A 16,591-nucleotide genomic window follows, 5' to 3' on the forward strand; every position below is an offset into this window, starting at 1 on the left:
AGAGAAAAAAAATTATATAAGATAAAAAAAAAATAGTTTAGTACACACAGTCACCTCGCATTAATGCGAAATTCGAAAAAAAAAAAGTATCCAAAATGGATAATGTATGCACTATGCAGTATAACCTGGTAATTTCACCAATGACTATTACTACGGCTTAAACTGGTGACTTTCAAGTCACATGGTAACAACTCAACTATTTAAGATTCTCCTTTAAACAATGGCGAATGCTCTGATAAAGTGGGTCTAAAACACTTTTTATAAAGATGCTATAAGTGTTGCAATATGATTCAATATATTTATTAAACTGTTTAACAACTTAAATTTTAAGAAATTATAAAAAATTGATTTATTTTAATAGAACCTGCAAAGTGTAAACCTATTTTTTATGACCCACACTGAGTCACTCCCCCGCTGCAATGAAAACCCATACTCAATCCTAAGACGGCCATCTTCCTCCATCTTCTTCTTGGTTGAACACCGGCGTCGCTATCGCCGACCTTATTGGTGTCGGCATCACTACTTCGTTCTCACTTCTCCTCATACATTGTTGCTGCTACTCCTTTCTTCTCCTGCGCCGCCAACGAAATCTCTCCAAGGTGCCTCTCCGCCATCTGTGTTTGCATCCTCTCTTTCGTCCACTTCTCTTGTTTTGGTAAATCCGCTTCTCTACTCTGTATACTCCTCTTCTCATATTTTGCTTTATTTTAATCAATCACATTAAATTAATTTTTTTTGCTACAATTGTCACCAGTATCTTATCTTTTATCGTTTAATTTAGTAAAATGAATGCCTCTGTCTTTCATATTGTAAAAAAATTTGATTTTGTGGGAGAAGGTTTATGTAAATAAAAATTTTGATTCTGCTAAAGATTACCGTCCTGCACTTTAATTTTATGAGTAATCTAAAACTTGTGAGTAACCTTATTTACTTTTAAATAGGTTGTTTATGTCGAAATGTCTGGATGCTTTGACCTTTTTTATTCTTATTACCTAATATAACATACTGCTGTTAGGTGTATTTCTAATGAGTTAGCCTTCCTTAGTTTTCCCTAGTTTTGTTAGTGCAGGTTAGCATAGTATATATATACATATGCAGTTAGTTGCTGTATTAGTTGCCGTAAACATTTCTTGAGGAAAATCATAATGAAAGTTAATATTTTTGGCTCATTCTCTTCATTGGCTCTGAATCTGAACTTGCTTCCCTCTTCCCTCACACACCTTTAACATGGTGCGGTGAGCGTGGAAACCATGGTTGAAGAAGGAACAACTTGATTTCTGATCTTTGTGACTAAAAAATTGATAATGAATCCATTCTCTTTTAATCTCTTGTTTCAATTTCTCCATTCAATTGTTCTTTCACTTCTCACTTCGACATCGTCTCTGACCTAATTTTTTGATTTACCATGATCGTTTGTATTTTCACATCAATAATTTTTTTTCTCAATTCCTAATTTCTCTGACCTAATTTCTCTCCTCTCAATTCGATTTCTCAGATTTATCTCTTCCTCTTCTAAATTTCTTTTCTTCTCTTCTCTTGGACTCTCACGACAATGTTTGATGAGAGTGTGTTTATCTCTTCGTATGTTCATCAAAGAGTGAGGTAACAACTCCGATCAACAAGATCAAGAGAAGAAGGTCTGAATTCTCATCACCGAAATTCATTGAATTTGTGCCGGAAATGGCGGATTCAAGTTTGGGAGGCTCGACAGGTGGTTCAAGAACCATGGATATGCATCAGATAGCATCATTTCTGAGTCAGATTTCAGCGATTCAAGCGCACATCGCGAAAACCAGTAATCCAGTTCAAGATCCAACAAATGCCTATTTTCTTCACCCATCAGAAAACCCAGGTATCCCCATAACTACTGTTGTTCTTACTGGTCAGAACTATAGTACATGGAGTAGAGAAATGTGGAGATCATTTAAATTAAAGAATAAAACAAAATTTGTTGATGGAAGCATCACAAAACCAGAGAGCATAGATCCATTGTTTGAAATATGGGAAAGGTGTAACATTTATGTAATTGGCTGGATAAATCTTTCACTTAGTCCAGATATTCGTCAAAGTGTAACATGGAACAATCTTGCTAGTGACTTGTGGCTTGATATGAAGCAATGCTATTACCAAGGGGATAGGTACCGTGTTGGTGAATTATATGAAGAACTATACACATTAAGACAAGGCGAATTGGATGTGACATCCTACTACACGAAACTCAAAACAATTTGGGAAGAAATTGACAATTTTCGACAAATTCCATCATGTGAATGTGGCATCACGTGTCAATGTGATCTAGGAGTAATTAGAAGCCAAAGGGAGGAAGACAGAATTGTGAAGTTTTTGAGAGGATTGAATGAGCAATATTCTAATGTGCGGTCTCAGATCATGCTCTTGGACAAGTTGCCGAGTCTGAATGTGGTGCTCTCCAAGCTTACTCAACAAGAGAGACAGTTCCTCAGCCTTGAAACTACCTCAGACATTCAAATTTTGGCGGCACCTACCAATTCCTTGAACACTGCTATGCCTTCCCAAGGCAGAGGGAGAGGAAGAAGTAGGGGAGGCAAGTTTCAAGCTGGGGAAAGGGGCAGAGGAGGCAGAACAAGGATGCAGTGTTCGTTTTGTGACAAAACTGGACACGCAGTAGACACGTGTTACAAGAAACACGGACTTCCTCCTCATCTAAGGCAAAGAAACACTAACTCTGCCCCAGCAATGATGAATTGCTTCAACATAGGTGAAGAAACCGAGGAGAGCAATGATGATCTCGGTTTTAATCACCCCCAGTTGGAGGAGAAGAAGACTACAGGGAGCGATTTCACTCCAGAACAAAAGGAAGCTTTGCTGGGCTTACTCAATAAGCAAGAAGTGCAACATATTCATAGTGTGAACTGATAAACCCCGATTTTGTGGTTTATCTTGTACTTAATTTGGGGGATTTTGTCACCTTTTCTCACATTTATTCAATGAAATAGCATGGTTTTGCAATTCTCCATTGATTTGTACTTAAATGTGAAAACATGCTTTTTAGGCCCTAAAATTGGTGATTTTAATTCACTTTAATTCCATTCGATGCCTTGATGTGTTTGTTGAGTGATTTCAGGTTCATAAGGCAAGTATTGAATGGAAGAAGTGAGGAGAAAAGCATGCAAGTGGGAGAACTCATGAAGAAATGAAGGAACCGTAAAGCTATCAAGCCTAACCTCTTCGCACTCAAATGACCATAACTTGAGCTACATAAGTCCAAATGAGGCGGTTCTAGTTGCGTTGGAAAGCTAACATCCGGGACTTCGAAATGATATAAAATTTGTTGTATGTTACTTCGCGCTCAGGGGCGCGCACACGCCATGTACGTGTTCGCGCCGATGCTGCTTGTGGCCCACTAAAGTGAAATCGCCTCTAGCGATTTCGCAGCTCATTTTGGGCCCAATCCAATCCATTTCTGATGCTATTTCATGCAGAATTCAAGCTTGGGTAAGGGGGGAGCAATTGTTTGATAGTATAGCATCATGTAGGTTAGTTTCTAGAGAGAGAAGCTCCCTCTTCTCTCTAGAATTAGGTTAGGTTAATCTATCTTAGATCTAGATTTTGATTATTGTTCTCATCTTGTTTCGTTTACAATTTCTTATTTCTACTACTCTATTCTTCTTAGTTCTCTTGTCAATTTTACTTTTATGTCTCTTTTATGTTTATGAATGCTCATGTTGAATTTGTTTACAATTAATGAAATTTAATGTTTGATGTTCTTTTATTGATGATTTGAGTTGTTGATCTTGTTTCCTTGCAATTGGTAGTTGGTAGTTTTATTATTCTTGCATTTTTACTATGCTTTCCTTTTATGCCTTCCAAGTGTTTGAAAAAATGCTTGGTTGGACTTTAGAGTAGATTTTGAGCATTCTTGGCTTGGAAAGAGTAATTAGGCAATCTTGAGTCATGAAAACCCAACTTATGTTGGTGATCTAGAATTGTTAGTTAATATCATTTTCAATGACGCTAATCTTTTGCTAATTCAATTAGTGAGTTGATTAGGACTTTTGATTTGAGATTAACTAGTCTTGTTTGACTTTCTCTCATGGAAGATAACCTATATCTTCTTCCAATGTTGGAGATGACGAAATAAGATAAATTCTTGTTTATTATTGTGGTATGATTGATTAATCTTGTTTGACTTTCTCCCTATGTATTGGAGTTGACTAAATAAGATGAATTAATCATTGTATGACTAGGATAGAAAGCCTATTATCTCAATTCTTGCCATGAATGTCTCTCTTTATTAATTTCTTTCCTTAATTGCTCTCTTTGCTTTTCTTGTCATTTATTTTCTTGCAAAAATATAAAATCAAACCCCCCCTTTGCATTTTCATAGCCAATAGTTGAGCACTTCATTGCAATTTCTTGTGAGACGACCCAAAGTCTAAATATTTCGGTTAATTTTCATTGGGATTTGTACTTGTGACAACTCAATTTTTGATTGAGAGGATTGTTTGTTGGTGTAGAACTATACTTTACAACGAAAATTCATTTTGTGTGAAATTCTATACCGACACGACAATTTTCGTAAATTAAAATGGCACCGTTGCCGGGGAGTTGCAATGGTGTTATATCATTGGCTATTGTGAATATGTGAATATGTTTGTCTTTTGCTTGTTTGTTAGTTTTTGTTAGGTTTAGGACTTTGTTCTCATTTTGTTAGTTTTTGTTTCTCTTTGCTATTATGAATTCTTATCCTCGCTTTGACTATGAGTTTGGCTCAAATTATGTTGTAGGGAATAGGAACTACAATGGTAACATGCATCAAGGATTTGGAAATCAAAGATGGGAGGAGCCTCAAAGGATTGATCAACCTCATTGGCAACAACAACCTCCGGTTTATTATGGGTATAATTCTAATCCTAATGTATATCAATCTAATGGATGTGGTGACCCTTATTGTGATTGTCAGCAACCACTACCACATGCTTATGAACCACCCCCTCAACCTAATTTTGAACCACCTTACTCACAAGCCCCCTACCACCAAACACCTCATTATGACCCTAATCCTTATCCACCATACCAACCATCTTATGAACCATATAAACCATACATAGAACCACCATCATTCCAACATAATTACTCTCAAGAACCACCTCAATATACGCCATCTCCATACCCTTACTAAGATGAACCAACTTCCAATTATGAAACCTCCTTCCCAAATAATGAACCTTCTTTTTCCACACCACCTCCAATGGATGATCCTCTCCAAGAATGTGTTAGTTCTTACATTCGAAGGTAAGAAGAGAACCAAAAGGAGTTCAAAGAGTTAGAAGCCAAGATAGCTACCCTAGCGGAAGCCGTTCACAAGGTGAAGCAACCAAGGAGCTCGGTAAGGGAGTGAGCTTAGAGCTTTAAGGTGAAGAAGAGGAGTTGAAGCAAGAATTGTCACAAGGGAAAGAAGTTGAGATAAATGAACCGGAAGAAGTGGTTGAAAATATAGGAGATGTTGGAAGTCCATGGGAATGTAGCATTAGAGAGTCCTCTTCCAAGATGCTTGATGTTGATGTTGTGGAGGGTGTACAACCTCCAAAGCATAGCTTGATTGAAGACTTTGAAGAGGTTGATCAAGAGATGGATTCAATCATTGAGGAGTTCCTATCTACAATTGAATCCTCTCCCATTGGGCTTGAAATTGAGATCAAAGAAGAATATGCACAACCTCCCATGCCCTTGGTAAGCAATGAAGAAGAGATTGACTTAGAAGGGAGCTACCAAGAGGAAGAGGTTGAAATTGAAGAAGCTTGTGAAGAGGTGGAGGTAGTCAAAGAAGAGCACAAGGGAGTGGAACTTGCAAGATCATTAGGACCACTCCTTCCTAAGTCACCATCCAATACAAGATTCAAGTGGGTAAAATTCTTATCCCTAAGCTTTTATTTCTCTCTTGAATATGGTTTGCTTGAGACGGATGGGCAACTTAGAGCTCTTTGTGGAGTCAAGAGTAGGAGAGAATTGGTTAGTGGGTGGAAATGCCAATCAAGGTTCCTTATGGTTGGAAACTCAAAGTCTAAGTGCAATAGTTGGTATAGTTTTCAACTAAAGGGGTTTAGGAAGATGCTTTGGTGTTTACTTGAGAATTCAGATCACTTCTCACCCAATTGGAATCATGATGATCAATTTGAAGATGGGTGTCAAAACAAAGTGTGGGATCCTGGATCGCACAAGGAGAATCAAATTTGGGAGCTCATGGTTTGTGAAGAACTCCATCGAAGATATTAAATTTGAAGAATGGAGCTTATTGGAGATTCAAGCATTGGTGGATGTTCCAAGATGGTTACAAGCACAAGCCACCTTGATGAGAAGCTCCCCATAAGTCCAACTTAAGGACAATAAACAAAAGTGCTAAGTGGGAGACACCCCACCATGGTAAATTCTTTTCATTTTTCCCTTTTTGTACATATCGGTAATTAGTTTAATTTCATGTTTTTTTTAGTTTGTTGAGTATAATTGGTAGTATAATATGTTAAATAAGATTTTAGGGTGTTTGGGTAGCTGTTTGAAGGTTTGAAATGCTTGGTTTGGTGCAAGAACTTGGAAAAATTTTGAAAAACAGAGCACCAACCTGCGCGGGCGCGCACCTGGCGCGTACGCGCGCCTCAAGCATTTTTGATCATCCACGCAGACGCGCCATGTACGCGTACGCGTGGATACAAAAATTTCCACCCCCAGCCTAAAACCAGAGTGTTATGCCCAGTTTGTGCCTATTCTGCGCCTGCGACCCACGTGCAAGCGTACATGACGCGTACGCGTCGGTCGCCATCTTCACATCTGTGCGTGCGCGCACCTGGCGCGTACGCACCCTTCAGCCAAACTGCGCATCGGCGCGTAGGCGTGCATGACACGTCCGCTCCGATAAAAAAAATTAAAAAAAAAATTCTTTTCTTCCATCCTTTTTTATTGCATTTGCTTGTTTTCATTCATTTCATTTTGATTTTATTTTTGTAACTTGTTTTCCCTTGTATTTTCTAAGTTTCTTATTTTAATAATGGTGTTGGATTCTTATATTCAATTGTTGAGAATTTCTTGATTAATCTTGGTGCTTCGTGACTTGTTTAGCATTAATTGTAATATTTGCTCTATACACAAGATTAGTGCTTTAGTTCTTCCTAACTCATGATCCCTTGTTTTTGTACCCATCATCATTGAGTTAGGATGGGACCAAATGCTCTCATGCTTATCATTAATCTTGTTTGTGTCAATTATTGATTAAGCTTGATGCGACATACTCTTCATGTCATTTGCCTATGCTTTGACTTTACTCTTGTATCAAGTATATTGTTTTCTCAATTATATGTTGTAGCTACCATGTATTTGAGAACCATACTTTTATTTGACAGTAGCCCCCGCCTATGTCTAATTGCTTTCATACCTTTGTTGTAGGCTTAATTTTCTTTCTTTTTCTCTCCTTTGAGGTTGGCCACCAAGAAGGAAAGGAATGGGAAGGCTTCTAAATGGGGAAACAAACAAGTTCACCCGCACAACCTTTTGAAGGAGCTCATCAATTGTAGCAACCCGTCCACCTTGCTCTTCTTTGCATGCACCGAGGGCGGTGCAAATTTCTAAGTGTGGGGAGGTCGTCCGACCGATCTCCATGGGTAACAATTTCCTTTCAACACCAATTTTTCAATTTTTGCCTTTGTTAGATTAGTTGTTGCATTGCATGATAGGTTGCATGTTAGTCATAATTTGTATATATTCTATCATTTCTTTTTATGTTAGGACCACTTGGTTAGGGTGATGATTTCTTTTCCAAGAAAAATTATTTTTAGGGCACCCTACCAATTTTAAAAAAAAAAATTTGTGACAAACTTGCTTGAAGAATGTATTTTAGAACATGGTTTTTGAGCTAAGAACACAAGCATGTGAGTTTTGAGCCCAATTGCGTGGTTACATTTTATAACCACTTATTTTCATTCTTGTGTGCATTATTCTCTTTCTATGATTGTAATCTTTGATTTGTTTGATTCTTTATGTCCATTATTCCATGTATGAATGCATTTATATGATTGAGGCCATCATTTCATTTAGCTCACTTACCCAAATAGCCTACCCTTCATCAACCATTGTTAGCCAAATTTGAGCCTATTGAATCCCTTTTGTTCTTAACTATAGCACATCACTACCCCTAAATGAAAAATAATAAATGTCCTTAATTTGGATCTTTGATTAGCTTAGGCTAGTGAGGGTGTGTATCATTTGGGTATGGGAAACTTGGGACATTGGTTGAGGTAAAAGTGTATTTTGTATTTTTGTTGAAGATTTTTGGGAATTGGGTACATGCTTATGCATCAATTATGTAAAACCATATACATTGATATGTTTGTATATACTTAAAAAAATGATAAAGAAAAAAGAAAAAGAATATATATATATATATATAAGAAAAAAAATATATATATAGAAAAAAAAGAAAGAAAGAGAAATAAAAAGGGGACAAAATGCCCCCAAAGTAAAGTTAAATAAAAATCAATGCATATGGAATGTGAATTAAAAAGAATGCATGAGTGTGTGAAAAAGTGGGAATCATGGGTAGCTAGGTTGTGTATTAGAATTGTATAGGTTGTTATATGTGTTTAGTGAGAGCTTAGGTTATCAAAGATTCAAATTTCAAGCTCACTTGACCATATGCATCCTACCTTGATCCTAGCCCCATTACAACCTATGAACAAGTCCTCATGATGAATGTAATGCATGCATTGAATAATTGTTGATTCTTAGATGAAAAACAGATCATGGAAAGCATGATTAGAAGAGAATTGAGTGATCGACCTTATACACTAGAGCGACTAGAGCGAATACACTTTCGGTGAGGGTTCGATGCTCAATTCCTTGTTCCCGGCTTTCATGAGCTTTTCTTCTTGCAAGTCTATTTGTACTTTATTTTGATATTCGAATTGGTAGGATTCATGAATCATCATACTACTTAGCCCAATATGTGCATATGTGTTCTTGGGGATTGAATTACTTTTAACCAAGTAGGTAGAACCATTTTGCATTTAGTTGCATTCATATAGATAGGTGCATATAGTTTATTTGCATTGAATAAATATTCATACCCTTTTCTTGTCCTTCTTTATTCTTAGCATGAGGACATGCTTGGTTTAAGTGTGGGGAGATTTGATAAACTCCGATTTTGTGGTTTATCTTGTACTTAATTTGGGGAATTTTATCACCTTTTCTCACATTTATTCAATGAAATAGCATGATTTTGCAATTCTCCCTTGATTTGTACTTAAATGTGAAAATGTGCTTTTTAGGCCCTAAAATTGGTTAATTTAATTCACTTTAATTCCATTCATTGCCTTGATGTGTTTGTTGAGTGATTTCAGGTTCATAAGGCAAGTATTGGATGGAAAAGGTGAGGAGAAAAGCAGGCAAGTGGGAGAACTCATGAAGAAATGAAGGAACCGTAAAGCTGTCAAGCCTGACCTCTTCGCACTCAAACGACCATAACTCGAGCTACAAAGATCCAAATGAGGCGGTTCTAGTTGCGTTGGAAAGCTAACATCTGGGGCTTCGAAATGATATAAAATTTGCCATACGTTATATCACGCTCAAGGGCGCGCACGCGCCATATACGCGTACGCGCCGATGCTACTTGTGGCCCACTAAAGTGATATCGCCCCTAGCGATTTTGCAGCTCATTTTGGGCCCAATCCAACCCATTTCTGATGTTATTTCATGCAGAATTCAAGCTTGGGCAAGGGAGAGCAATTGTTCGATAGTATAGCATCATGTAGGTTAGTTTCTAGAGAGAGAAGCTCCATCTTCTCTCTAGAATTAGGTTAGGTTAATGATGAGAGAACTTTTGCGTGGTCTAAAAATTTACAGATAAATCCTCGTTGCAAGTATAGTTTCTAAACCTTCAAAAGTCCTTTCATACAAACGTTTTGGGTGTCACAAGTAACAAACCCCTTTAAAAATTGTTAACCGAGTATTCAAACCTCTGGTCATCTTCTCAAGGAACTGCAAGGAAGTATGTTCTTATTACTGGCTATAAAGGTTATAATCGGGGTTTAGAAGGTGAGAAGCAAGTGATTTAAATGACAAGTAAAGTAGATGGCAATTGAAATAAATAAACACTGTAAAGCAACTTTTGGCAAGGTAAGAGAAATTGGAAGTCCAACTTGGTTATCTCTCTCAACAATAATGAAAGTTGAATCTAAATTCCACTTAGTTAACCTTTACTAAAGTAAAGAAAAGTCAAGGGACTAATCAGTTTGACCTTCGAATCCTATTTATTTCCTAAGAAAAAGTTGGGATTATTGAAGTTCAGTTCAATTAGCAAGATAACGATTATCAATTATGCTGAGTTTAATAATGTTGAGTTACTGATTTCTTAACCAAGACCAAAAAGGGAAAAAGTAAAATTGCTGGAATAAAAAAATGTCCTTAGATAGAAAGCAATGGTAACACAAATTAAGGAGAAAGCAATCAATAACTGAAATACCTCAAATAATCATAAAATTGGCGAGCTCTCCCTGAATGGATGCATTCTCCCTCTTCATAACCTCTCGTCTATGCCTTCTGGACTTGGATTTGGGCCAAAAAGGGCTTCAGAATTTGCTGTGAGCATTTTCTGCAATTTCTGGGGCGTGGCCTCTGTCACGCGTCCGCGTGGGTCACGCGGTCGCGTCATTCGGAGCATTTCCTTGCCACGCGGTCGCGTCAGTCATGCGACCGCGTCATGTGCGTTCTGCTTAAGGCGCGTGGTCGCGTCAGTCATGCGGCCGCGTCACTGCTGATTCGCGCTTGGCACGCGATCGCTTCGTCCATGCGATCGCGTGGATGCCAGTTTCTTCAGAAGCCCCGTTTTGTGCTTTTCTTCCATTTTTGTATGTTTCCTTTTTCCATCCTTTAAGTCATTTTGCCTTAGAAAATCTGAAACTACTCAACACACTAATCACGGCATCGAATGGAAATAAAGGTAATTAAAATAATTAATATTAAAGCTTAGGAAACATGTTTTTCACATACATCACATAATAAGGAGGGGAAAGTAAAACCATGCAATTAATATGAATAAGTGGGTGAAGGATTGAATAAATCACTCAAATTAAGCACAAAATAACTCATGAAATATGGGTTTATCAGTTAATCCATCTTAGATCTAGGTTTTGATTATTGTTCTCATCTTGTTTCTTTTACAATTTCTTGTTTCTACTACTCTATTCTTCTTAGTTCTCTTATCAATTTTACTTTTATGTCTCTTTTATGTTTATGAATGCTCATGTTGAATTTGTTTACAATTAATGAAATTTAATGTTTGATGTTCTTTTATTGATGATTTGAGTTGTTGATCTTGTTTCCTTGCAATTGGTAGTTGGTAGTTTTATTATTCTTGCATTTTTACTATGCTTTCCTTTTATGCCTTCCAAGTGTTTGACAAAATGCTTGGTTAGACTTTAGAGTAGATTTTGAGCATTCTTGGCTTAGAAAGAGTAATTAGGCAATCTTGAGTCATGAAAATCCAACTAATGTTGGTGATCTAGAGTTGTTAGTTAATATCATTTTGAATGACGCTAATCTTTTGCTAATTCAATTAGTGAGTTGATTAGGACTTTTGATTTGAGATTAACTAGTCTTGTTTGACTTTCTCTCATGGAAGATAACCTATATCTTCTTCCAATGTTGGAGATGACGAAATAAGATAAATTCTTGTTTATTATTGTGGTATGATTGATTAATCTTGTTTGACTTTCTTCCTATGTGTTGCAGTTGACTAAATAAGATGAATTAATCATTGTATGACTAGGATAGAAAGCCTATGATCTCAATTCTTGCCATGAATATCTCTCTTTATTAATTGCTTTCCTTAATTGCTCTCTTTGCTTTTCTTGTCATTTATTTTCTTACAAAAATATAAAATCAAACCCCCCTTTGAATTTTCATAGCCAATAGTTGAGCACTTCATTGCAATTCCTTGGGACACGACCCGGAGTCTAAATACTTCGGTTAATTTTCATTGGGGTTTGTACTTGTGACAACTCAATTTTTGATTGAGATGATTGTTTGTTGGTGTAGAACTATACTTTACAATGAGAATTCATTTTGTGTGAAATTCTATACCGACATGATAATTTTCATAAATCATGAACCACATCTTAACTCAATCTCAGCCACCTCCTCATGGTAAGGTGACACATATTCTACATTTTAAATCTCACATAAAGGCTCTTAATGTTTGCATACAAAAGTATAAACCTTGGGTAATAGACACTGGTCCCACTGACCATGTGTCATATTGCCTCAGAGATTTTTCTGCAACATTTGAAATTGATCTGATCATTGTCAAACTCCCTAATGGTACTTCCACTGTGAGCTGCATCATGGGAATCATTAAGTTTTCAGAAAATCTTTATCTTACCAATGCATTGTACATTCCTTCCTTCAATTTTAAACTCATATCAGTGTCGAAGCTAGCTGCATCATTGCATTGTAAAATGACTTTTTCTGATATAAACTGTGAGATACAGGACAAACACACAGAGAAGATGATTGGTATTGCTAACTCTGTTGATGGTCTATACATACTAAATAAGCACAGCATTGCCTCTCTTGGCGAACACCATAATGCACACCATATCACAGCACCCACACAAAGAGCACACATGCAGCATTTATGGCATGATAGATTAGGTCATATTCCTAATAATAGACTAGCTTTTATGAAGCAAACTTTCAATTTCATTGATTGTACAATAAATGAAAATCCTTGTGACTCTTGTCAGTTAGGAAAACAAAGAAGATTGCCTTTTTCTCAAAGTGATACTGTTTCTGATAATAATTTTGATTTACTTCACATTGATATTTGGGACCACTTGCTATTTCGTCTATTGATGGCCATAGATATTTTCTCACTATAGTGGACGACAAGTCCAGATTTACTTGGATAAATTTGATGAAGTCTAAGGCTGAAGTAGCATCTTTGGTGCAAAATTTTGTTAAACTTGTCAAAAACCAATTTGAGAAATCTGTAAAAATTATTCGGACTGACAATGGTCCTGAATTTTTAATGCCAACCTTTTATGCTTCATTTGGAATTTTGCACCAAAGGTCATGCATTGAGACGCCACAGCAAAATGGTGTTGTTGAACGAAAACATCAATACATTTTGGCTGTGACAAGGGCCATTATGTTCCACGCCCAAATACCTAAGTGTTATTGAAGTTTTGGAGTGATCCACGCAGTCTATTTGATAAACCGAATTCCCACACTTCGTTTACATGAAAAATCCCTGTTTGAAGTACTGCATAAATCACTTCCCCATATCTCTCACCTTAGAGTATTTGGTTGTTTAGCATATGCAAACACGATCAAGAATAGCAGAACAAAATTGGACCCTCGTTTAAGAAAATGTGTTCACCTCGATTTCAGGGAGGGTGCCAAAGGTTATCTGCTTCTTGATCTGATTTCAAAAGAAATTCTTGTGTCTCGAGATGTCAAATTCTATGAAAATCATTTTCCATACATTGCTTCATCTCAGTTGCCTATTGATTCTCACCAAGAACCAGCTTTTCAGCAACATAATACACCCCATGTCATGCATGATTATGATTTGTTTGACCACCACATGACCGATCTACACACCCCTGCTTCCAATCCACTCCACACTAGTCAACCTACACCACTGATAAACCCCCTTTTTAGGGTTTATCTTGTGTTGAATTTAGAGAATTTTATCAACCTTTTCTCACATTTATTCAATGAAATAGCATGGTTTTGTGATTCTCCCTTAATTTGTGCTTAGGTGTGAAAACATGCTTTTAGACCTTTAATTTGATAATTTTGATTCACCTTTGATTTCACTAGATACCTTGATGTGTTTGCTAGTAATTTCAGGTTGAAAAGGCTAGGAATGGATCAAATGAGTAAAGAGAAAAGCATGCGAAATGGAGAACACATGGAAAAGCCAAAGAATTGGATGAGCTCATGGACGCGCACGCGCAATGTACGCGCACGCGTGGATCACGAAAACTCAAGGGACGCGCACGCGTGTTGTATGCGTACGCGTCGATGCTGGCACATGATTTTAAAGTGAAAACGTGCCCAGCGAATTCTGAGAAGCTGTGGGACCCAATCTAAATCAACTTTGGCGCCAAAAACACTTAAAAGAGCCAAGGATTGAAGAGCAAAGGGGATTCCATCATTCTACACACATTAGGATTAGTTTTAGTTAGTTTTAGAGAGAGAAGCTCTCACTTCTCTCTAGGATTAGGATTAGGTTTAGTTCAATAATCTTAGATCTAGGTTTTAATTCATGTTCTCTTCTACTTCTACTTCTGAATTCTTTGTTGTTACATTCATCATTCTTCTATTCTTTTCGTGTAATTTCTTCTACTTTGTTTTTATACTTTATTGTTGATCTACTCTTGTTTCTTTTATTTTCTTTCAATTCAATTTGAGGTAATTCATGTCAATAATGTTCTTTTTATTGTTGTTGTTAATTTCTTGCAATAGTTGTTGTTAAATTTTATTCTAGTTGTCCATTTATTATGCTTTCCTTTTGTGCCTTCCAAGTTTTTGTCAAAATGCTTGAGAGGATGTTAGAATAGAATTTTATGTTCTTGGCTTGGAAAGGTAACTTAGGAATTCTTGAGTTACTAATGTCCAAGTGATTGATAGTTGATAGCCATTGACTCTAGTTCTCATAATTCAATTAGTGAATAGCTAGGACTTATGGACTTGGATTGATATAGCTCATTTGACTTTCCTTTACTTATTAGAGGATGATTTAGTGGGATTGATCCTTGCAATTATCATATTGTGGTTAGTGATAAGGATAGAGATCCTTGACCACCAAACCTTGCCAAGACCTTTTTGTCATTTGATTTCCTTTATCATTCACTTTTCTTGTTTCCTAATCAAAACCCCAAAATATACATGTCCATGACCAATAACAAGAACACTACCCTGCAATTCCTTTGAGAGACGACCCGAGGTTTAAATACTTCAGTTTATAATTTTAGGGGTTTGTACTTGTGACAAACAAATGTTTGTATGAAGGGATTATTGTTGGTTTAGAAACTATACTTTGACGAGATTTCAATTGTGAAATTCTATACCATCAAAAACCCACTCATCAACCACACATACACACTACCACACAACCCACAGATATTGAATCCTCGAGTCCAGCATTGCATGCACAACCCACTCATTTAAACATTCAACATCAAAATGTATCACCATCTTCTCACCTCACACCGAGAAGATCATCACGCATTAGTAAACCACCAGCATACTTAAAAGATTATAAATGCATGAATATTACTAATAATCACAACAGAGAAACTTCTTCCAATCAACGATATCACATCTCCATGTTTTTATCATACAAATCTCTTTCACCCATGCATAGTGCATACTCATTAGCTATCTTGAACATTGAGCCTAAATGCTATGAAGATGCCATACTTGAACCTTGTTGGCGAGAGGCCATCCTAGCAGAATTGGATGCTCTGAATAAGAACAAAACCTGGACATTGACTTCCCTTCTGAGTGGTAAGAAGGTGATTGGTCGTAAGTGGATCTTTAAGGTCAAATATCACCCTGATGGTAGTGTTGAGCAACACAAAGCTCGTCTCGTGGAAAAGGGGTTCACTCAAGTCCCCGGAATTGACTATAAAGACACGTTTAGTCCCGTTATCAAGCTAGGAACACTGCGGTTATTTTGGCACTAGCTGCTGTCAAGCGATGCCATTTGAAGCAAATTGATGTTAATACCACCTTTCTACATAGTGAGCTTGATGAGGAAGTGTACATGAAACCCCCCGAAGGTCTTGCGATAGCTCCGGGTCAGGCTTGCAAGCTTGAAAAGTCTCTATATGGGCTTAAACAAGCTAGTAGGCAATGGAACTTCAAACTGAAATCTGTTCTGATAGAGTTAGGATATAATCAGTGTAAATCTGATTACAGCATGTTTACTAAATCCCAAAGTACTGGTTTTACAGTTATTTTGGTTTATGTTGACGATTTAGTGTTGGCAGGGGACGATTTGCTTGAAATTGAAAGGGTGAAACAGACTTTGCACGACAGATTTCGGATTAAGGACATAGGTGATCTCAGGTTCTTCCTTGGCTTAGAGGTTGCTAGGTCTTCAAAAGGCATAGCTTTATATCAGCGAAAATATATTCTAGATCTCTTGCGGGACACTGGCTTTGAGCATTGTAAGCCTGCCTCCACTCCCATGGACTATGGGGCGAAATTGAGCAAGGATGATGGAGATAGTCTGCCTGATTCCTCCGATTATAGGAAAATCATTGGAAAACGGTTGTATCTCTCAAACACAAGGCCGGATATAAGCTTTGCAATTGGCAAGCTCAGCCAATTCTTGGATTGTCCCATAACTAATCACTTGCAAGCGGCACATAGGATCCTCAGGTACATAAAGAACTCTCCAGCAGCGGAGCTGTTCTTCTCGGCCAATTCCGATCTATCTCTCACTGGATTTTCTGATTCTGACTTGGCTAGATGCCCCGACTCGCGACGATCGGTTTCAGCTTATTGCTTCTATGTAGGTTCCTCCCTTATCACTTTGAAGAGCAAGAAGTAA

At 37.2% G+C, this 16,591-nt stretch overlaps 2 protein-coding genes across 2 annotated transcripts; both read left to right on the forward strand.

Annotated features, from left to right (window-relative positions):
- LOC107640819 lies at window positions 1,681–2,895 on the forward strand. Its single transcript, XM_016344318.1, has one exon. The coding sequence runs from the start codon at window positions 1,681–1,683 to the stop codon at window positions 2,893–2,895; it is 1,215 nt and encodes a 404-aa protein (XP_016199804.1).
- LOC107640820 (uncharacterized mitochondrial protein AtMg00810-like) lies at window positions 15,390–16,591 on the forward strand. Its single transcript, XM_016344319.1, has 2 exons — window positions 15,390–15,594; window positions 15,690–16,591. Exons 1-2 carry the CDS (start codon window positions 15,390–15,392, stop codon window positions 16,589–16,591), a joined length of 1,107 nt encoding a protein of 368 aa, XP_016199805.1.

This window comes from Arachis ipaensis, chromosome B05, assembly GCF_000816755.2.
Source record: "Arachis ipaensis cultivar K30076 chromosome B05, Araip1.1, whole genome shotgun sequence".
In the NCBI taxonomy this organism is placed as follows: domain Eukaryota; kingdom Viridiplantae; phylum Streptophyta; class Magnoliopsida; order Fabales; family Fabaceae; genus Arachis; species Arachis ipaensis.